The 23120-nt window shown below is 38.6% G+C and overlaps 2 protein-coding genes across 2 annotated transcripts; both read left to right on the top strand.

The window, feature by feature from the left end:
- Nucleotides 1-1426: 1426 nt before the first annotated feature.
- On the top strand, nt 1427-10405 carry LOC140312140 (cytochrome P450 2J4-like). Its single transcript, XM_072389826.1, has 9 exons — nt 1427-1684; nt 2760-2922; nt 3034-3183; nt 3267-3427; nt 4163-4339; nt 4433-4571; nt 4719-4906; nt 7399-7540; nt 10011-10405. The coding sequence occupies exons 1-9, from the start codon at nt 1484-1486 to the stop codon at nt 10184-10186; spliced, it is 1497 nt and encodes a 498-aa protein (XP_072245927.1). The 5' UTR covers nt 1427-1483; the 3' UTR covers nt 10187-10405.
- Nucleotides 10406-13364: 2959 nt separating this feature from the next.
- On the top strand, nt 13365-22445 carry LOC140312143 (cytochrome P450 2J4-like). The gene is made up of 9 exons (XM_072389831.1): nt 13365-13667; nt 15809-15971; nt 16081-16230; nt 16517-16677; nt 17419-17595; nt 17719-17857; nt 18003-18190; nt 19997-20138; nt 20525-22445. Exons 1-9 carry the CDS (start codon nt 13467-13469, stop codon nt 20698-20700), a joined length of 1497 nt encoding a protein of 498 aa, XP_072245932.1. The 5' UTR covers nt 13365-13466; the 3' UTR covers nt 20701-22445.
- The last annotated feature ends 675 nt before the right edge of the window (nt 22446-23120 follow it).

Here is a 23120-nt window from a genome sequence, read left to right as displayed (position 1 = left end):
TTTGTATATACATCAATTTCTGTTAAAAAAAAAAGAAAGAAAAAATATTGTTAACACTGTTCCCTACATCCCCACCTACGAATATTGTGGAGTTCTCTTCCGCAAAATTGTATTCCCTCACAACAGGCTCACCTGGTTGACAGTGCAGCAGCGTCTCAACATGTAACTTCTGACACTGTCACGCTGTTAAAAACTGAAAGACTACATTCAGGTTCTTCTTCAAACTGTTTTTCTCCCGTTGATCTCCTGAGTCGATGTCATGGATAAGAGCTTCAGAAAAACCAACATGCCTCTTTGATCACACACCAACCCAACTGTTTGAGGTTGTCCTATGTGACGGTAAAATTCTGTCTCTTAGAACTGCTTAAGAAACCCCCACAACAGACTTTCCAATCTGCATTAACCATTTGTCTCACCCAGACACACTGATTGTTTCAAGGTATTTGTCTCTTAATTAACACCCAGACAAGATAATTGTTTTAACTGTCTCTTAATTATCATCAAGACCACATCCTGCATCAATCTGGGTTTTAATTAGGCAACATTTTCATTTCTCATGATCTCCACAGTTGGATAGCTTTTTATTACTTGTAGAAATGAAAACAAAGTAATTTTTAGCTTGAAACAAGCAACTTCTTTTTTTTCTCTTTTAAAGCGAACACGTAATAATTCCTTTTATTGCTTGTATCCTTTGAACAAAGAAAAATTAATAAAAATGATGGACTGGTGACCTCTCCAGGGTGTTCCCCGCCTCTCGCCCCATGACCGCTGGGAAAGGCTCCAGCCCCCCAATAACTTATTTCATGTACTTTAAATGTAAATTTCTCACAACTTTAATCAGCAGTTCAGACTATAAACCTTTCCGGATCTCATTTCATGGGCAACTAGACATGGTTTACTTCTATATGTCGGTCTTGTGGTCTCAGTCTGGCCCCCTCTACAGAAATCTTCTGACTCCGTCACAGGTAGGTGAAGTGCTAAAACTGTACTGGTTTGTACTGGTTTGCAAACAAAAGTAGCAACTAGTTAGTGTAAATAAAGGTCAAAGCAGTCTACCTGGAGCAGAGCAGATTAGGTGCAGTTGTGGTTTCGCACATCTGTTGATGATCAGGAGAAAGCTGTTTCTTGTTTCTCCAACACAAAGCATTACAATATAACCAGGAGCCTGATTACCTGTTCAAGTAATATATACAAGGTGTGCTCTTTGACTCAGATCAGAAAACACTGTCACGTCTTCTTTGATTAATACTCCCCTGTATGAGTGTCATAAGACACTTTAATATTTGTTATTGTTTAATTCAGGATTCTACAGCTCGCATGAATAAGGCAGAGTCATCAAAGCCTAACATAGCCGAATAGCTCTAAACTTCAGAGTCAGGAGGCATCGAAAAACATGCACGTTTTTTTTTATTATGGAAGTTGTGCACGCGCAGTGGTTTATTTGAAGGTCCACTCAACTGACCTGTTGCCTTGTGGAGAAGAAATGGAGGCTATATACTATGTATTGGGCTTGGAGTGGATAGACAGCAGGAGTATTTTACTATTTTTCTGTGTCTTTCTTCTGTTGAGCGATGTTTTGAAGAACAGAAGACCGAAAAACTTCCCACCTGGCCCGCTTGCTCTTCCTTTCATCGGAGATCTCCACCGCATTCAACCTGCCAGACTTCACCTGCAGCTTACAGAGGTATGATTCCGTACTGAAGTATGGCAGTGAAGGATTTATACCTTGTGAAGTAACAAGTCAGCAGTGTAAATTTGTAAGGTATGTGGGCTCTATATACAGGGGCGACGGTGTCGTGTCTGGTCTAATAATTTGTGTAAAGATTAAGTTATTCTACAATTTAACATTTTAAAATGCGTGAGAGACAACTTCAAATGGAGTGAAAGTTGAAACAGCGACACAACATTGTTTGGTCCCATTCGAAACTCGGCCAAAAAGAGTACATCTCCATAAGTGAACGGAAAAAATACACAAATGTTCTAGTTCCCGTCTCTCTTCGATAAATGGCACCAATTCCCATTTTTTCTGTTTTTCGTTTAATAGTTGTTTCAGTTTCTTCCATACAAATATAAATGGACATTTATCTATATTTTTCATATGTTATCCGATCTTTTTCGCCTCCTTATTTCCCTGTTGATTCATGATATTAGACATTTAGCAGCTTCACCTTCAAAAAATTGGGTGATGGCCTTTAATTTCTATATGATGACTCTTTTCAGTAAGATTATGTTTGATACACAGCATATCTAAAATGTTTAGTCACTTACAATGAAACGGAAGTTATCCAACATGATTAAACGATTACTGCAATATAGTTTGCACCTCCCTGAATGAATTTAAACTTTATGTTCGCAGTTTTCTCCCGTTTCTCTTTTTTTGTTTGTTTTGGTTTATTAAGGTTCTTCCTCTTTTTTTAAGAGAGACATGTGTCAAACTATATTTTCCCAGCTTTATTAGGGTACAGGTTTATTGGGGTTCTTCCTCTTTTTTTTAAGAGAGACATGTGTCAAACTATATTTTCCCAGCTTTATTAGGGTACAGGTTTATTGGGGTTCTTCCACTTAGTGGGAACTTTTTTGTGGTCGTCCCCATTCCATTTCAAGTACTTTCACCTAATCAGCATTAACATGGCATTGCTTTTAAAGAACGATTTGCTTTGAGCTTTTTGGATCACAGCACACAAACCTGTCTTTGTATCCATCTATGAATCAACTATAAGTGTTGAACCCCAACACTAACCTGCTGTCTGTGTGTTCAGTTTGCAGAGAAATATGGAAACGTTTTTAGCCTTCGTCTCTTTGGTGGAAGAGCTGTGATCATTAATGGTTTCAAGCACGTGAAAGAGGCTCTGGTCCAACGAGGAGAGGACTTCTCTGATCGTCCAATTGTGCCACTGTTTGAAGACATACTTCGGAATGAAGGTGTTGTTTGCTGAATTTCATTCATAAAGTTGCTGGTTGGTTTTGAATAAATTCACAAGCATCCAAGTCCAATTATTTTGAGTTTAATACTATTTTGTTTTCCAAAAATAGGTATTGTGTTGTCAAATGGTTTCTCATGGAAACAGCAAAGGAGATTTGCTCTTCATACGCTGAGAAACTTTGGTCTGGGCAAGAAAACCCTGGAGTATTTCATTCAGCAGGAGTGCCAATATCTGACCGAGGCTTTTGCAGATCAGCAAGGCATTAAAATCTTTTCTTCTTAAATTTTTTTCCCGTGACTCCTTATTTTTTATTGAACTTCACTTTTTCTCTTTGTTTTACAGGAAAACCTTTCAATGGCCAGTCACCGATAAGCAATGCTGTGTCCAACGTCATCTGCTGTTTGGTCTTTGGGAACCGATTTGAGTACAACGACGAGCAGTACCGGTCTATTCTTCAGTGCTTCAGTGACATTGTGCGCTTACAGGGAGATTTTTCAGTCCAGGTGAGACTTCTCTGTTGACACAAATCAAGTCTCTGGACAAATTTGCATGGCCACAACAAGGCTGTGTTCTGATTGATAGGATTGATAGGATGTAAACTAGGATAAGGGTAGCTAGATGCTCATCCATTTCGGACACTGTGGAATCCAACGTGCTTTTCACAGTTACGTCATACAAACAAACGCCAGCAGGATAAGTCCAAATTCAATCTGCACAGGTCTGCTGTTTCCAATTGAAAAAAGGTTGTGAATTACACCTGTGATTAACATCACAGTCATAAATCTTAGTGATGCAAATTTTCTTCCTGTGCCTGCATTGGCTTCTCTCCATGTACTCTGGCAACCCGCATGGTTATTTGTCTCATTTGGTTTTATTTTGGCCCTGTGATGGACTGGCAATCTGTTCGGGGTGTACCCCGTGTCTCGTCCAGTAGCAGCTTGGATAGGTTGCATCCTCCCCACAACCCTGAACAGGATAAAGAGGGTATAGAAACTGAATAACGTGTTTTTTATGTAATGAAGGGTTTTTTGACCTAACATCGGGCAGGTCTTTCCAATGCTAGTTGAAAAACTTTTCCTGTAAGACTGCTGGTTTATTTTGCTCACAGGCAGCATTCAAAAACTCAGCATTTTCAAAAATGAATGTCAATCCCACCAGGAGGTAAGGAACCAGGTAGAAATGTCATATCCACAGTATTCGCTGTTAGATGATTTGGTATCTGTCTCCCTGTTCTGTAGGTTTACAACACTATTCCCTGGCTGATGAAGAGGCTTCCTGGATCTCATCAGAAAATATTTGCTTTGACACAGAAGTTAACTGACTTCATAGAAGTCAAGATCAAAGAACACAGACAGAACCTTGACCCCTCTTCTCCTAGAGACTACATCGACTCGTTTCTCATTGAGATGGGAGAGGTGAACGCAATGTCAGATCATTTTTTTTGTGTGTTTGTACATACATTAAATATGTTAATTGATTATCTTATCTTTCTTTTGTATCTCTGATAGATGGAGGACAAAGATTCCAGTTTTAATCTCAGAAATTTGTGCTTTTCTACACTGGACCTGTTTGGTGCTGGAACTGAAACTACCACCACTACTTTACACTGGGGGCTGCTATACATGATATACCATCCCGATATACAAGGTGTGTTTCTCTTTTAAGCATCTTGCCAAGACCCTAAACAGTCAGTGGTTTCTCACATATCAGTCCTTCCCTGTTTGGGGAGAGAGAATCATTGTTCATTTATGCAGAGCACAGATTCACTTTTTGTTCTGTTTTCTCTGTTTGCAGAGAAAGTTCAGGCTGAGATAGATGCTGTGATTGGTTCATCCAGACAGCCCTCTCTGACTGACAGAGAAAACATGCCCTACACTGATGCTGTCATCCATGAGATGCAGAGAATGGGCAACATCCTCCCTCTCAATGTGGTTCACATGACAAGCAGGGACACCACCTTAGATAAGTACATTATCCCAAAGGTACCTAACCCACAGCTAACCCTTTACAATTCAGGACTACAGAGTAGTCTTTGAATAGATTGTACTTCTTTTCTTCATCAGTTATTTATAACTTATTCCTCTGCTGATAAAATTTGTTACTGATTCCTTCATAGTGTAGTATTCAAATGTTGCTCAGTACTAATTTTTCTGCTCTGTGTGATTACATCATGCTGTTCTTAAAGTATACCGCCTGGCCAAAAGAAAAAGGTAATTTGGATTCAAGTAAGCATATAGCTAAGAGCTTCTCATTGGAAAAGCACTGAAGTGACTAATATGTCTCAGCTGGCAAGAAGTTATTCAGCCCTTACTGACGCTGGGAGTCTCCCTTAAACAAGTTAGCAGACACATTCTGTGTTTGTGGAAAAAGGCTGAAATCTTTGTCACATTAAGCAGATTGCTGAAGCTACTAGAATTGAGCTAAGAACTGTCCGACATATTATTACAACGTGGAAGGCTGGTGGTGACCTTATTTCAACCTTCAACCTATTTCAAATTTTAAATAGTTGTGATTGGAGATCACTTAAAATGTTTGGTGAAATCCAATCAGAGATAATCAACAGTAATTATAATCAACATAATTAAAGGTAATGTTAAACATGATTTCTACATGCACAATGTGTAGAGAACTCAAAAGTATTGGGACGACTCTGTCGCCTTAAGAAAACCACCTTTCAATGAGGCTAATAAGAAATTAGGAAAGAAAGCCTTCAGTTTCCTAGGCAGCCTAAAGATTAGTCTCTGGAGCAATGCAGAAGCATCATGTGGTTTAAATGAGTTACTGGCACAGCAGATATGACCTAAGCTGTCTAAGTCTAAGTGACAGGGATATAACACACTACAGTATGTTTTAATGTGGGATCATGTGTATTTCAGTGTCTAAAATGAGTGGCAGAGAGCTAATGCAATACAGGTTTTGATATGGACAGGGCCTTGATGCTCTCATGTGTTTGAAAAATGTTACATGCAGATACTCACAACGTTAGAATGAGGTTCAGCTTCAGGGAAATGCTGAGGTAAGTCCACTGGAAGAAAACCAGCATTTTTAAAATATCCAAGCATTCTGTATCATAGCTACATGTGTGACCTTCTTAACACATCAATACGTTTGGAAAAACCAGGCATTTTTTTTGTTTTTGTTGTTATAATAAAAAACAAAATAAGCAGTACATTTTTCATTATTTGATTTCCAATTGAAAATAGAAAGAACGCATGATACACGGATTCTTTTCCAGTCTGTATAAAAAAAAAGTACATTTACATTTACATTTATGATGATCCCAGCGGTCATCAGGCCCACATTATGAAAGATTACCGTATTTTTCGGGCTTTAAAGCGTACCGGGTTACAAGGCGCAATATCAATGATTGACTGCTAACGGGTCTATTTTCATACATAAAGCGCACTGGGTTATAAGGCACATTAAATTAAACAAAACTCAGATAAGTCAAACTTTGTTCAACTCACTTGTTGTATTGCATGACTGATAGCGTTGAGTTTGAAATCCGCTTCGTAAGCATGTTTCTTAACAGGAGCCATTTTTGGGGCAGCATATAGAAAATGAATGAATGAATGCACACAGCTTAATGTTGAAGCACAGATCATATTACTCTGTGAGGCTTGTGACTACGGTGGCCGTAATGCTCAAACCATCAAACAGTGCAGTTTCGTAGCTTACCAAGGCCGTGCTAAAACATTTTGACAGATTTTTGAGCGCCGTGTACCACATAAAATCGGTTCTAGGTCAGAAAGCACAACCAGAATTAATTCATATATTAGGGGCACTTCACTTTAAGGCGCACTGTCAATCTTTGAGAAAATTTAAGGATTTCGCACCTTATGGTCCAAAAAATACGGTAGTTCAGGGAGCATGAGACAACATTTTTACACATGGACCAGCTACTACAGAGTCTATATTGAGAACCTGTTGAATGTGTTGGAGAAGAATTTACACAGCGGTCTGACCCTCCCATCATTACTATAAGATCATGGTGAAAAATGAATTAACTCAGGACAGAGATTTTATGACACTGCATTAGTTTAGCATCAAATTTGTGCGACATAGAATGCATGCCATTATAAAAGATCCAGTATTATTACAGTAGGTGACTTTTTTGGATCTTGGATCTGTGGAGAATCACCACAAACTAATTTTATAAAGGGTTCTGAGCATTTACAGAGGTAAAACATCTGGTAAACTAAATGTTTTGAAAATAATATGACTTGAAGTGAAATGTATTTTGAATTTTTTTTCCCAATGAAATTCAGCTACCAACAATATTTATGGCAACGATGGTTTTACAGTTTTTTACAGTGAAAAAAATCATGAAATAAACTTAAATAATCTGCATTGATAATATCAACGTGGATTATCATTTTTTTTCCTTATTCTTTTTTTGTAGATTAAATTTCTTTTTAAAAACTGAGTAAAGAATACATATAAAATGTCTCTTTTAATGATGGGTTTTCCTCAGGGCACCATGATAATACCTTCACTTCACTCGGTCCTACATGATGAGTTGATGTGGGAGACTCCGCACTCCTTCAACCCTCATCACTTTCTGGACAAGGATGGTAAATTTAGGAGGAGAGAAGCCTTCGCTCCTTTTTCTCTAGGTAAGTCGCTCATTACAATCCTTCAAAAGTGACAAAATGACTGAAAGATCTGGCATGTCTCTTCTTGCCATCAGTTGGGCTGTTCATTGTATGTTTCTGTTTACTCTGAACAGATATTACCTTCATTGGAAGTGGTCATAGAACACATTTAGCTTTTTGTGTGTGTGTCCATTTGAGTTGCAACTACATTTATTATTGTTTAAGTGTGATTTGAAACATCCTGCTGTGTTTATTATTCAAAGATCTATTCACGAGAAACAATGAAAACCCAGAAACTTATAAAACCAGGGAGAGGATTTCCTAAATTATTGCATTTGTCAATTATAGTAGTTTGTGCTTGCAGAAAGGCAGCAATGGAAATATTATTCCTTGCATTATTAATTCAATTCAATTAAATTTCATTTATATAGCGCCAGATTACAACAATTGTCATCTCAAGGCACTTAAGTAATATAGTCCAATTCAAGCCAATTGGAATTCAATTCATTGTAATCATAATCCAATTAATTCATATAGAGCCAATTAAAAAAAATAATATCCTAGCTAAGGAAACCAACAGATTGCACTGGAACTTGTCTTCAGTCCAATCTCCCGTCCTGAGCGTGCCTGTGGCAACTGTGGAAAGGAACGACTCCCTTTTAACAGGAAGAAACCTCTGGCAGAACCAGACTCAGGAAGGGTGGCCATCCGCCTCGACCAGCTGGGGTTTGAGAAGACAGAAGAGGGGGAAAAGAGGGGGGAAAAACACCATAACACCATTCAAAGGATACCTGTTGGAACAGGGAAACACAAGTTAATAACCTCAATAATGTCACATGTACATAAAATCAATTGTGAAATTAAACAGGGGAAAAAGAGAGCAAAGTGAGGAAAGGTGTGACAGATGAGGTCCCCCAGCAGTCTAAGCCTATAGCAGCTTAACTATGGGATGTTTCAGGATTACCTGAGCTATCCCTAACTATAAGCTTTATCAAAAGTTTTAAGCCCAATCTTAAAAGTGGAAAGGGTATCTGCTTCCTGAACATCTACTGGCAGCTTATTCCACAAGAGAGGGGCCTGATAACTGAAGGCTCTACCTCCCATTCTACTTTTAGAAACTCTGGGAACAACAAGTAAACCTGCAGTTTGGGAGCGAAGTGCTCTGTTAGGAAAAATATCTTACAATGAGATCTTTAAGATATGATGGAGCTCGGCCATTAAGAGCTTTATATGTGAGGAGAAGAATCTTAAATTCTATTCTGAATTTAAATGGGAGCCAATGAAGAGAAGCTAAAACTGGAGAAACACGATCTCTCCTGTTAGTTCTCATCAGAATTCTGGCTGCAGCATTTTGGATCAGCTGGAGGCTTTTCAGAGAATATGTGGGGCAGCCCAATAATAAAGAATTACAGGAGTCCAATCTTGAAGCAACAAATGCATGAACTAGTTTCTCTGCATCACCTTGAGACAGGATGTTCCTGATTTTAGCAATATTACGAAGGTGAAAGAAGGCAGTCCTAGAAACCAGTTTTATATGTGCGTCAAATGATAAATTCTGGTCAAAAATAACTCCAAGGTTCCTCACTGTAGAACTAGAAGCCAAGGAAATACCATCTAGAGTAACTATATAACTAGACGATTTCTCCCTGAAGTGCTCAGGTCCAAAGAGAACAACTTCAGTTTTGTCTGAATTTAAAAGCAGACAGTTTTGAGTCATCCAGGTCTTTATGTCTTTACGACAGGCTTGTAGTCTGACCAACCTATTGGTTTCATCTGGTTTCATAGATAAGTACAGCTGAGTATCATCAGCATAACAATGGAAATTTATGCCATGCTGTCTAATAATTTTACCTAATGGAAGCATGTACAAAGTAAAAAGAATTGGTCCAAGCACAGAACCCTGAGGAACTCCATGACTTACTCCAATGTGTGAGGAAGATTCTTCATTTACAAGAACAAACTGGAATCTATCAGATAAATATGACTTAAACCAGCCTAATGCAGTTCCTTTAATCCCAATAACATGTTCAAGTCTCTGTAACAGAATGCTGTGATCGATCGTATCAAATGCAGCACTGAGATCCAACAGGACAAGCACAGAAACAAGTCCGCTATCAGAGGCTAAGAGGAGATCATTGGTAACTTTCACCAGTGCTGTTTCTGTGCTATGATGCACTCTGAATCCTGACTGAAACTCTTCAAACAGATTATTTCTATGTATTACATGGCACATGTGTGTTTTGCTCATCTGACTCTCAGACTTTACCACTTTAGCATTAGCAGCAGTGGTAGGTCAGATGATGTTCTTTATAAGCAAATGACTCATTATTTTATCTTCTGTGATACGTGAATACGCAAATTGCCTTTCTTTAACCCTCTTTTTACCGTCCGAGCACCACCGACACAACATTATTGATGATGTTGATATTTGTACTTGAATATATTATACATTTAATGAGGAAAAGTCTTGTGTTGTTTTGTGTATTCTCAGGTAAGCGAGCATGTCTCGGGGAACAGCTGGCCAGGATGGAGTTATTCCTTTTTTTCACCTCCCTCCTTCAGAGGTTTTCGTTTACGACACCGAAAGGAGAGCAGCCCACTCTGGAGTTCAAGTTGGGAGCAATTCGCTGTCCCAAACCTTACCGCATGTGCGCCGTTCAACGTTAAAGATAAACCATCAATCATCCTAAACTGAGAGCAATATATCACTGCATTTGTCTATGAGTGAAAAACATCTGCTGAAGAAATTGTGACGTTGACAGTGTTCCTGCTTTAATTTCATCGTTGAGTGGAATGGTTGAAGACTAGACCTGCTGTCATAGCAGCAGTTTTTTTCTTTGAAAAAACTTTTTCAAGGCTTCCAAAATAAATTGTGAATAAACTGTCTCGGTGCTATTTGTCTGAATAGATTCACGTATGAGTAAATCTGCAACCTGGAACTCAAATCCCAGAAACGTCAGATGAAGTCGAAGAAGTTCTCAAAGGCAAACAGGTCTTTCTTGGGCTAAAATAACCGACGTAGTCCATTTAAGAGGTGACAGGAATAGAAATCAAATCAAATCGTGATTTGATCAAATCAAAATGGAAGGATCCGATTTGCCAAACAGCATAAAAAGGCCTTGAGAAAAGACAACAGATTAAACAGAGTGCACAGTTTGTGCAACTTCATGTTTTTCAGAGGGAAAATCCATATATCCCCGTTCACTCCCGTTATATGGGTATACGCGGATCTAAATAGCGTCCAAAAGGACGCCAACTTTCACCAAACTGTTATCGGTGAGTAGATGAAAGTATTTTATGCCAGAAATAAGGCCAGCTCTAAAAAAACAAACTTCTCCTTTAAACCATATCTGGTTCTCAGCATGTTGATACACTAAATTAATCTTCTGCAACAAGAATATCTGCTATTCAATTTCCAAAGTGTGAGTAGAATATGATATGGAATTGTTCTTTTTTTTCCAACCACCTTCCTCACAACATTTTTTAAGAGAACATACTGTGCTTTCCATTGCATAATGAATTTGTTTGACTTGCTAAAACTTGATGAACTTTGTGTGTTCAAATACATTGTACAGAGATTTAGTTCATGCCCCTAAAAAAGACTGGCATGTAGTCCTTTTCACACTGTGGTTTCACGCTGAGGTTTAACAGGTGAGAAATTTCAAACTGCAGAATGCGATAGTGATGGTTTCAGTTGGATTTTCTTTTGGTTTTCTAAATAGTGTGTAGGCTACCCTGCTAACTGAGCAAGTTGTACTTGTAGTCACTGTAATGAAATCTCTAACAACCAACGTTAAGTTTGAGTTCTATTGGGGTCTTTGGGGTACTGCTTTAGGGTAAAAATGTATTTTAGTCACACTTCCACTGAGCTTGAAAAAGTTTCAGAATCAAAAAGCATTTCCACCAGGCACTCCGTCTCCTCCCCTTTAATCAATCTAGAGCACTCATGAATTACTTTACATACATGGCTGGAGTAAGTTATAACGTTTAATCATCTTTGTTACAACAAATCCTTCAATTTAAATTGTCCTCCAGGTAATTTGTTCATATTCATTAATGCAACCTATATCAGGTAGAATACAAGTGGCAGAAGGGAAATACAACTCATAAGAGCATTTCCACATGGGAGCAGACGCCATTGTTGAGACTTTTGTTTAAAAACCACAGGGTCCTCGTAAGCAGAAAGGAGGGGAGATGAATGGTGTAGTTTTCAATCATACCGCTTTGTGTGATGTCGGATCGAGACCAGCTTATGCTAACTGCTTTTTCACTCTGACTTTTCCACTGAGTTATGTTGAGTCATTAACAAGTCCCTTCTTTAAAAATGCGACCATCATCCTCATTGAAGCCATTGGTTGGTTAGTGGTTGCCTTGGTTACATGTGAATGCAAGACATTAGACAAAACTTTGTCACTTCCTGGTTGAGGTCATTTGATTAAGGTCAGAAATCAAAACCTATTGGATACAGTTAGAAAAAAGCACAAGGAGACACTGATGACAAAGGTGACATGAAGGTGACGATCACGTTGTCACCTTCATGGACTGAATGACACCTTCCTGCTATCTTTTTTATTTTCCTGCACTCGTTTTTCTGATCAGCTTCATCTCAAAGTTTGCTTTTATTTTTTATTTTTACCTGGTTGCCTGCTCTCTTTTGTCTCGTAACATGGTCCCCTTTGACCTGAACTGTGACACTGTAAACTGAGTGATGGATACTGAAAACAATAATCAAATACTTTTTTTATGCTGTTTTTACTCAAAGAACCTGCCTTAGTATCCTGAACAGCTGTTTTATAAAGCCTATAACTCATCATAACTTCTTTGATATTAGTACAATAAAGGTATTCCTGTAGGGCAGACAAATGCTGCAAAAAGACATCCAGCACCCTGACCTCAGCTGGGAACTGGCAGCTGTTGGTTGGTCTCAATCGCCAGCGGAAGTTTATGGAATATGTAGCTGCTGCCACCATGCAACCAAACATGGTCATGTTGTCTGAATCCACCAAACAGAAGTGGAATGTAACTTGAGAGGAACATTTGGGTGAGGCCTTTAAGAAGATAATATTGTACCTTCGAGTGCTTCCCTATGGAAATTGGTTGTATTGTATTTGACCAGGGCTTACAGTTAGACATCAGTAGTGGAAGGAAGTGGGGAGTCATCCACAATGTTACTAAAGGAGCAGAAACAGCTTTGTGTATCAAGAGAGATCTGGACACAAGCCGGGGTCTAGTTAATGCACGTGTTGTACAGTGATACAGTCAGCTTCTCCCTTCTTTTGAAGTCTACCCTGGTGACATTTTCTAGAAATCACACAACCCAGGGTGCACTCAGAAAGTTGTGAGGCTTCAAGTTTATCTTTTTTTTTTAAAAAAACTCATTCAAAGCAGCTAAACAAAACCTTACAAGACCAGCTAAGTTCATGTAATCCAAAAACCTGGAGAGCTTGATCACAAATTGACACGACTATCGTTTCCATAAAAATAACTGTGTGGATGCAGGGAACTGAAGAAAAACAGGTCCCTAACAATATTAGATAAACTGTTAGCCACTTAGGACCTTTGAAGTAAAACACAGATCTGAAATCTGGAGCTCTTCCGTCTGGCTGCTGTACTTATGTAAGTACTTATGTTCCATTTGTAGGATATAAAGAGGATTTCAGCTTTGTTCTGCTGAATAGCATTTAACATTTAGGAAATACTTTTGTACTTTTGCACTTCAGCATATTTCTTTTTTTTTTTAAAAAACTCACATAATAATAATAATAATAAAAAAAACTAAGTCACGTGGAAAGGCCTTTCCACAGCCGAGGTTAACACCTGCTGTGTCAACCTGTGAGTTGAGTTCGCCTCCTCCATGTACAGAGGTGGTCAGAAAGTTTTTTCGCTGGTGTTGCGTAGTTGTCGCGGAGTTACAGCTCGCAAAAAGTCATCATAAGGAAGCGTAGAAATGGGGACAATAATCAATGTTCTGGGATTCGACTGGATTGACGGCAGGAGCTTTTTGATATTCGTCTTGTTTTTCCTGCTACTGACCGATGTTTTGAGGAACAGAGTGCCGAGAGACTTTCCTCCAGGACCGTGGGCTCTCCCACTCATTGGGGACCTTCATCGCATCCAACCCACAAGACTTCACCTGCAGTTCTCAGAGGTATGAGTCCGTGATGATAACGCATTTGCAAAGTTATCCACCAGCTTGAAATCTGAGGGTTAATGCGTAATCTCGCCTTGGCGCCTGTGTTTTACTGTTCCGTGGGTCGCGCTTTGTTAGTTTCACACATGTTGAGACTACCTGCTTGTGGTGCGTGAGGAGATATCGGCCACGAATGAAAAAACGGAGCACTTGTAACAACACGGAACATATGCTGCCCATCAGTTCAGGGGTCGGTGAGAGAAAATAGACGTCAAGAATGTTGCCTGCGCTCGTAATTGATAGAAAAAGAATCATATTCCTAAGAAAACATTTCTCCACTGTGAATCAACAGAGCATAGCAGTAATAGCCTAAATATCTTCGAGATCAGAAGTGGTCTCTTGGCTCCAAAGTGTGCGACATAGTGCAGAAGCCCTGGTTCTTAGAATTAAAACCTTTTGCAATAAAAGCTGCCGTAGTTTTTCATTTGCCGAAGCTCAGAAGCTGCTGGCTCGATGGCTCTCTGGTTGGCAGCAACAACAGCTGAATGGTTGTCCTCCTTCCTCACCCCGACTGTCTCCCAAGTGTGTTGTAGTCTGTTTGTGTGTGTGTGTGTGTGTGTGTGTGCGTGTGTGTCTCGTTATGTAAGTGGAAGGGTTATCTGTAATCAAAGCTTGTTTTTAGTTTGCCTCCACTGTGGGGATGCTCCACTCTCAGGACAGAACAGGAAATGCAATGTAGCGTTTTTGCAGAAGAGGATGTGGCAAGCTGCATTTTCTCAGAGTTAACTGATATTATGACAAAGGGAAAAAAGATAATTTGTGTTCATTTGGAGTTACACGGGTCTAAGTTGGTCAGATCCAAGTCAAACTGATGTGTCAAAGGGTATTAATGCCCCTCATTTTGTACAGATCTGCAGCATGTCAGTGTATCTTCTGAATGATGTGCATCTCATCCAAGAACATATTGTCTCCGAGGTATTCTAACAAGATTGGCTCACTGAACCTTTTTTGTTCGGTTTGCTGTTTTTCGTAAGCTTGAATGTCTGGACAGTTTTGCGTGTATAAAATGTAGAAGTTCACAGAGGAAGATCAGGGTGAAGCAGGAGGTTTTAGGCAGCTAAGAACTGTGTCATCATACACATCATGTTGACTGCAAACAGTTTACTGTATACTGCCACAGAGGAGAAAGGAGCCTAAAGAAAGAGCAGGATTAAAGAAAAGAGACGTAAACTTCAGATTCAATTCCATTTTGAATTAATTCTTGGTCGCCAACATAAATTACACAAGTGCTTCCTGTTCACAGTTAGGATTAGCATTTGTTCTTCAAAGTTTGTGTGAAAGCTTTGAGCTTACAACATATGTAAAAAGAAAACGCTTTGCCAAAAGTAGAGTCAGTAACAAGGGAACATGCCATTTGCCTCGATTGTGAACTTGTGCAAACAGTGTTGCAAAAGCTCTGTGCAGTCTTGTCCCACGACCCACCGAAACTGTGAGTTCTTATTTTGACAGTGAAGGCACAAAGTTGAAGTCCCTTAATATTTGGCAAGATATATTAGGTTGTAAATGATTTACAAATGCATATTTTTACCTTTGGCCAATTTAGAGATAATTTCATAAACCAACCAGTTATTGTGTTGATTTTCTATTTGATGCTATTCAAAGAAAAGTAAGTAGAGCTTTTGCTGAGGAGCTGTGGATTAAAAACTGGTTACATGTTGAAACGTAAAAAAAGATGGAGTCAGTCCATTTAAAACTTTAAAAGTGAGCAGTGAAACGCAGTCTTTGAAGTAAGATCAATTAAATGTTAGTTCTGGCCTTTTTATGGGATTCGCTAACAGCATAAAATACACTGAATGTCACATATACTGTCCATCCTGGTCGCTCAAGTTTAATTAGACAGCAGAAGATTGTCTCAAGCAGACTCAAACCGAACAGTGAGCGTGACCGATACATATGTCACATGTAAAAGAATCAGAATGTTAATTTAGACATTTATTATGCATACAGCCCTTTAAACCCAGAAACATACACCCACAAAAATATCTCTTCATTGACAGACAGACCTAGCTACATTATCGTCTCCTTTTTACACATTATACAAAACAGTCTTTTGGCTGCCTAAGAAAGTATTTCAGCTCAGTTTTAATGTCTTTGTTCAGTTTGCAGAGAAATATGGAAAGATTTTCAGCCTTCGTCTGTTTGGTGGAAGGATCGTGGTAATTCATGGCTATGACCTTGTGAAAGAAGCCCTGGTCCAACGAGGGGAAGACTTCACCGATCGTCCCATCATACCCATGTTTCAAGAGTTATATGGAAATAAAGGTAGAATTTGTTCTATTTCTGGACCAAAGTTGTCAGCTAGTGTTTAGTAAGATCGGCAGCACGAGGCTTTGATTTCTTCGGGTCTAATGATGTTTTGTGTTTGCAAAAGGTCTTGTGATATCGAACGGTTATAGGTGGAAGCAGCAGAGGAGATTTGCTCTTCACACGCTGAAAAACTTTGGCCTGGGAAAGAAGACGATGGAACGAGCCATCCAGCAGGAATGCCACAGTCTCACAGAAGCTTTCATAGCTCACCAAGGCATAGAAAATTTCAATTCTGTTGATTTCATTTATGTGCATATGTCTTCTACATTTGATTTCCATTTCCTCCATCATTGCAATACAGAGACACTAATTTATTTGTACATCAGATCATGAAGCACAGCATAAGTGGAAGGAACCATCACCATTCTCTATCTTAGCAAGTGATTACTCAGTGTGCATCAAATTCATTTTGAATAATTCAAAGTTATTAAGAAGCCGATTTCCTTTGTTAAAGTTTCTGTGTCTTATCTAAGTTTTCTCTTTTGTTCTCTTTTCGACAGGCAAGCCTTTCAACCCCCAGCCACTGATAAACAGTGCTGTGTCCAACATCATCTGCTGTTTGGTGTTTGGGAATCGATTTGAGTACAATGACAAGCAGTACCGGTCTATTCTTCAGAACTTTAATGACATAGTGTACTTAGAAGGAACCATATGGGCACAGGTCAGAAAAAAAAGGAGTAGAGCATCTATCTGTGATATTCAATCAGGCAATACCTAGAATTATGTTTTTTGTATTGTGATAATGATATTTTAAGAGTGTCTCCCACTTGAATCCATTCATTATTTCTGTTGAAGGCATTTTTGTGTCTCCCATTTTGTGTTGTCTGAAGCAAAGGCTCCTGGTAGGATGTCTCATAGTAACTTGGTTGCAGGTGAGGTGCTAAGCAAAGAGCATTTAAATACTGACAATCATGTTGTTTTAGAACAACATCTTGCCCATAAAGAACAAGATCAGTCCTGCTACTGAACTTGTGTGGGGGGCTGAGCTTATCACCATCTTCTGGTGAGTTGGATACAATAGCAGGAGAGACTACTAGATAAACTTGTCGGGAAGGCTCTGTGGTTGCAGAGGCACAGACGGGTGTGGAGGGGGAAATGCTTTTGGTTGGCCTCAGAGAGGTTCTTGCAAACAATAAGATGTCTCTTGAAGAGGAGGTCCAACCTGCTTTATGACTGCAACCCTTTTGGTATCTTATGGAGCATGTTGGGGCAGTTGTTGCAGGCGAATGCTCCCTGTCAAGCCAAAGCAAGAGGAGTAACTGTAAAATAATGTCCAAAAACTTGATATTGCAAATATGCATCCTTCGAAAGATTCAGCCAGATAGAAAAGCCAGAACTATTCCAGACTGTTGGATGATCTGGTAATTGTCTTTTTCTTCTTCTTCTTCTCCTTGTGCTGTAGATTTACAACGTAATGCCCTGGCTGATGAAGTGGCTGCCTGGACCTCATCAGAAGATATTCACTCTGATGCAGAAGATAATTGACTTCATACAAATCAAAATCAAAGAACACAAAGAGAATCTGGACCCCTTATCACCGAGAGACTACATTGATGCCTTCCTCATAGAGATGGGAGAGGTGAGTATTGTAATTGTTTTCTGGGGACCAGACGGCATTCTCCTGCCAATACTGAGAGTATACTGAATGAGAGTATACTTTTTCACTAGTTAGTTTGTGTTCTGTTTCTTGTGTCTCTGATAGACAGAAGACAAAGATTCTGGTTTTGATCTCAACAACCTGTGTTTTTGTACACTGGACCTGTTTGCTGCTGGAACTGAAACTACAAGTACTACCTTACACTGGGGGCTGCTATACATGATCTACTACCCTGACATACAAGGTGTGTGTATGACCAATATCTGTTTTTTCTACACGTGTCTCTTCTAAGCATCAGCACCATGCTTGTATTGTCAGTGTATGGTTTCCTCCTGAATGATCTGTGTGGCACACAAAATCACATTTTGTCCTGTTTTCTCTGTTTGCAGAGAAAGTCCAGGCTGAGATAGATGCTGTGATTGGTTCATCCAGACAGCCCTCTATGACTGACAGAGAAAACATGCCCTACACTGATGCTGTCATCCATGAGATACAGAGAATGGGCAACATCATCCCTCTCAATGTGGCTCACATGGCAAGCAGGGACACCACCCTGGATAAATACTCAATCCCAAAGGTAGATAACTCTTTTTGTTTCAACACAATATTGAAATGGCACATTTTGAGTGAAATACCGATATCCTATGGACTCAAAAACCAGCCTGTGAGCATACAAAGGAACAAATGTGCTCCAAGAGAAGCGGCGGTTAGTTAGTTAGTGAAGTCAGTTAAAGGGGCACCTTTGGTCAAAAAGTACTAATAATTCTGTCATAAATGATTAACCATCATTTGGGAACATGAATAGACAATTATTTAAAGGGCACTAAGTTAATTTAAAGGAAAATGAATTTCTAAATAATACAGGCCCAAAACACACACTTTTAACATGCTTTAGAGCCATGAAAATGTTGCATAAGCTTCTTTTTCATAATTCTTCCTATTTTGCTCTTCTTCTCATTATTTTCTTTCTTCTCATTCACCTTTTGAATCTCCTTATTATACATATTAGTAGTATTGTTAATAGTAAATTGTTTTTTCCTATGGGATATACAGTGGCAATATAATAAGTCTCATTTAACTCAATTAGCTACTTATTTGAAACTCTTATTATTAGGACTGCACAACATATGGAAAGTGTATCATTATCGCACGATATCAAAATTGCAGTGGCATTTTGAAATTAAATTGGGCAAACACGGGTGTGTTAATGAGAGTTTCATTGTAAAATGAGGAAGTTCTCCTTTTGTGCGAGTTCTGCAACTAACCAGCATGCACTGGTGTAGAAATGGAATGCAGCCGTCGTTATCACACCTGAGATTAGCACCATGTTATTAAAGACTTTCTTTATGTCATAGTTTATACAGTCTCTCAGAATTCAGCAATGTTGGAAAGTGCAAATATTTTCCTACTGGTACGCAGCCCTGCTTAATATCAAATTAACTTGTACAATTAAAACTGCCATAATAGCATTTTTTAAGATGCATTTTAAGCAGAATCAAATCACAGTGCATTTCCACGTTGCATATCTGTACACTTCATTGAGTATTTCACCAGGCATCACTCCACCTATCACTGCTGTGTCACAGATTTTTGATTTGTCTTTCAAACAATTCCACAATTAATTCTCGCTGAAAGCTGTTTTTTTCTTTCACACATCGACTCATCATCTGGTTCTGTCATTGCTTCACCTTTAGAATACTTCCCATCAGTTATTTGGTCTTTTGGGGTGCTTAGCCACTGCTTAAAGGAGCTCTTTATTATGGAGTTGCTGATTATTGAGACAAGGTTTAAGGATATTTCAGATATTTATATTTAAGTTTTAAAATATGCATATTCTGGTCTTTCCTTTGGATGATCATAAGCCACAACAAGCCATAGCCCTAATGAGCTAATTAAGTTGTGAGAATTTGGTACAATTAGTCTCTGAGCTAAAGGTTCTTTAGATTCCCATTTTTGCATCGTCCCCCTCATGTTAGAATTGAACAAAACAAAAACATCTCTGTAATCACTTTCAAAACAACTGAAATTAATATTTCGTCATTAGACATAGGCTTGTTGACAGTGGTTAGCAGTGTTAGCTCACAGCATGAGGTCTCCAGTTTGAATCTCTGAACCAAGAACAACAATGAAGGCAATTCTCTTTAAAAAAAAAAAATCTGTTTTCTTTCCACTGCTCGCTGGCTGTGACGATAAAGTCTCTTCAATTGTGATATTAATCATTTTTGTGTCTTTTGACCATTTCGGATGTGTGAATTATTTTGCTAAATGATGAAGAGTAACAAATTAACTTTAATGATCGATCTTTAAGACAAAATGAGAAGAGTTTGAATGAATACCAAGGAGGAAGTGTAAATCATCCTTTTCATTGCTGGTGTACTTTCAGGGTACCATGATCCTGCCCACACTACACTCAGTCCTACACGACGAGTCGATGTGGGAAACTCCACACACCTTTAACCCTCAACACTTTCTGGACCAGGATGGTACATTTCGGAGGAGAGAGGCCTTCATTCCATTTTCTGCAGGTTAGTTACTAATCCTTCAGTCTAAGAGGTTTCAAATGGACAAAATGACCAAAAGAGATTGCACATCCTTGCTTGCCATCTGTTTTTAACTTGAGTATCTTTTACCATAAAAGTACTGAGATTATTGGATCTGAGAATTGGCACTGGTTCCTTCAAGTCAGCATTCTGACATTGTACAAAAGTTGAATATTACAGGATATTTCATTCATGCATTGTTTTAATGTCACAAAGCAAAGTCTGATTATTGACTCATACCCATATTGTGCCCACCCAAAGCTTTGGTTTCAGTCATATCCCGCAAAATAGAACATTTTACAGACCTTTAAAGTGATTATTTTCCTAGATTTGTGTATTTAAAAAGCTTGGATTGAATTGTGTGTTTTCAGGTAAGCGTGTGTGTCTCGGGGAACAGCTGGCCAGGATGGAGTTATTCCTCTTTTTCACCTCCCTCCTTCAGAGGTTTTCCTTCTCAGCACCAGCAGGAGAGCAGCCCAGTCTGGAGTTCAAGCTGGGAGCCACTCACTGTCCCAAACCTTTCCATCTCTGTGCCGTACCACGTTAAGCTATCAACCATCTCAAACTGAGCACAATAACCCCACATAGCATTAACTCAACATAATTGTTTTTCAATCAAACATTTTACATTTAGGTTATGTACTGTATTCAAATATGTAATAAAATATTTTCAACTCATAGACATGACGGGGGGGGGATACGGTTTTAATGTTTAAAAGCAACTTTCAAAGTAAAAGTACATATCCTCAGAGTCAACCAAACAATATCATCTCAGTCTAGTGATATATTTCAAAATGAAACAGACCAGAGAGTGTACCAGAGTTTACTGATCATTTTCACATCAGATTGAAAGTAGACTCTCTCAGAAAGTCTCACCCCAGTATGGTGTTGCATTTCAAAATTAAAGCCCAAGGAAATGCCTAATATTTCCGTGTCCTCTCCATTTTCAGAATCATATTAATAGGAAACTCTTCATTTCCACAAACCAATTTCACTTTAGTTGGAAAGTAGTCCAGTCATTTTAAAATGCAACCCCAGATTTAGGGTTTCTCTGAGGATGTCTGCTCTTAATCTAAAATTAAATTGGTCTGTGTAAACACAGAATCTTCTATTAATATGAAGCTGAAAATGGACAAGATGTGTGTAACATTAGACCATTTTTAAATACAGCAGTAGATTGGGGTGAGACTTTTTGGTGCTTTCCCTGTGGATGTCTGCTTTGTATCTGTATTGATATTGATCTCTGGAAACAGGGACTTTCTTTTAAACACGAATCTGTAATTGGAGAAGTATGTAATAATAGGCCTTTTTTAAGGGCTATCGTTTTTTAATCCAACACCAGATTGGGGGGAGACTTTTTGAGGGTCTCTCTGTGGAAACACAGACTTTCTTTTGAAAATTCATTTGAAAATCGAGAAGATATGTCATATTACAGCATATTTGGAGGCTTTCATTTTGAAAGATAACATCAGTGATGACATTTTGAGGGTCTGCTTTCAATCTGTAGTGAAACTGGTCTGTGGAAACAAGCATTTTGTATTAATTTGGCACTGAAGATGGAACATTTTGATAAGATTAGACAGTTTATAGAGGCTTTCATTTTGAAATGCAATGTCAGGTTATTATTTTAAGGGTCTCCGAGGAGCTGGTATATTCTGGTAGACTCTCTAGTAGAAGAGCCTATACATTTACATTTAATGTTTAGATATTTTACCTGATTGAGATGATATGGTTTGGATGACTGAGGATGTGAACTCTGAAATTAAACTGGTATGTGGAAACAACATCTTTAACTCATGAATGAAATGTAAATTGGATCTATTTACAGATTAGGAACAGCGCCGCCACTGTCTAAAGAGGAACATGAAACACAGGCAGACAAATAATTAAACTTCCTTATGTTTTATGTGGCACTTCCTTCAGTTCTTCTGCTGTCCTTGGGTCATTCTCAGTGGATGAATTAGTGTTAATATACCCTTTCACGGTTTATGTTTCAGTTTTTCTGTTCATCGTTTGGATAGTGTGAGTGTGCTGTATTGTATTGCATTTCTTTTTTCTTTTCTACAGACCATTAATTAATCCTTTTTAAGATCATGGTTTTTGAACCTGTACTTTGATTGAATTCTGTTTTAAGTATATCCACTGTTCTTTTGCAAATAAAATTAATACAACAATGAAGCTGCTCGAAGCATTAGGGTTAGGCCATAAAAAAAGATTTCATTTAAAGTTTCAGAGGGAACTTTCCTCAATGATTTGTACATTACATATGTAAAACAAAAAAGCACTTTTGCATGTCATTCACCATAAATTAACCTTTAGGTCTGTATATAAAGAATTAGTAATTCTGACAATTGTCAGCCCTCATTCTTGTGGTCTCTTTGATATTTCATGAGCATGCGTCCTGTTCTACATCTGGGTTTTCCCTGTTAAGCTATTGAGGTCAGAGATGGAAATTAACCAGTGAGAAAATATCAGAAAAACAAGTGCCGCCTGACAAAGCCTCACTTTTCCTCAAACACAACTGAGCTGCGCTGTGAGGGAACTTCAAATATGATCAACCAGTTCAGCTGGAAAAAATATGGATCAACTGTAAAGTGAAGTCAGTCAGATGTAGAATGTAAGTTTCTTTTACCCTCTTTTGGATACTATTCAATAGGCACGTGTATAGCTGTCAGTTCAGAAAGACAATTTGAATAATATTTTGATTGGAATTTGATGGGTGAGTTCTGTGTCATGATAAACCTTTTTTGTCATTAACAGCATTGTCGCTTTTAGAATTACTATCAAAGAAGTCTCAGAGCAGTGGAAACCAGGGTAACCAGGTTGCGGTGGAGCATTGGTCAGCATTTTCTTTTTTACATAAAGATGCTTACATGTTGAGTTGATCACTAATCTGCTAGCAGCAGCACATTAAACAAGAGCAGCTGCTCAACACAGTGACGTTTAAAGTCAACAGAACCTTTGTGG

This window comes from Leuresthes tenuis, unplaced genomic scaffold, assembly GCF_036924035.1.
Source record: "Leuresthes tenuis unplaced genomic scaffold, fLeuTen1.0.hap1 SCAF_7, whole genome shotgun sequence".
Taxonomy (NCBI): Eukaryota; Metazoa; Chordata; class Actinopteri; order Atheriniformes; family Atherinopsidae; genus Leuresthes; species Leuresthes tenuis.
The sequence above is the reverse complement of the archived record's forward strand: the minus strand, read 5'-3'. Positions and strand labels throughout refer to the sequence as shown.

Bases quoted from the DNA above. Each gene is read 5' to 3' on its own strand.
- LOC140312140 (XM_072389826.1), top strand. From the start codon at position 1,484: ATGGAGGCTATATACTATGTATTGGGCTTGGAGTGGATAGACAGCAGG. The intron at 2,923-3,033 runs GTGTTGTTTGCT...TTCCAAAAATAG, and splicing joins AGACATACTTCGGAATGAAG to GTATTGTGTTGTCAAATGGT. The intron at 4,572-4,718 runs GTGTGTTTCTCT...CTCTGTTTGCAG, and splicing joins ATACCATCCCGATATACAAG to AGAAAGTTCAGGCTGAGATA.
- LOC140312143 (XM_072389831.1), top strand. From the start codon at position 13,467: ATGGGGACAATAATCAATGTTCTGGGATTCGACTGGATTGACGGCAGG. The intron at 16,678-17,418 runs GTCAGAAAAAAA...CTTGTGCTGTAG, and splicing joins AAGGAACCATATGGGCACAG to ATTTACAACGTAATGCCCTG. The intron at 17,858-18,002 runs GTGTGTGTATGA...CTCTGTTTGCAG, and splicing joins CTACTACCCTGACATACAAG to AGAAAGTCCAGGCTGAGATA.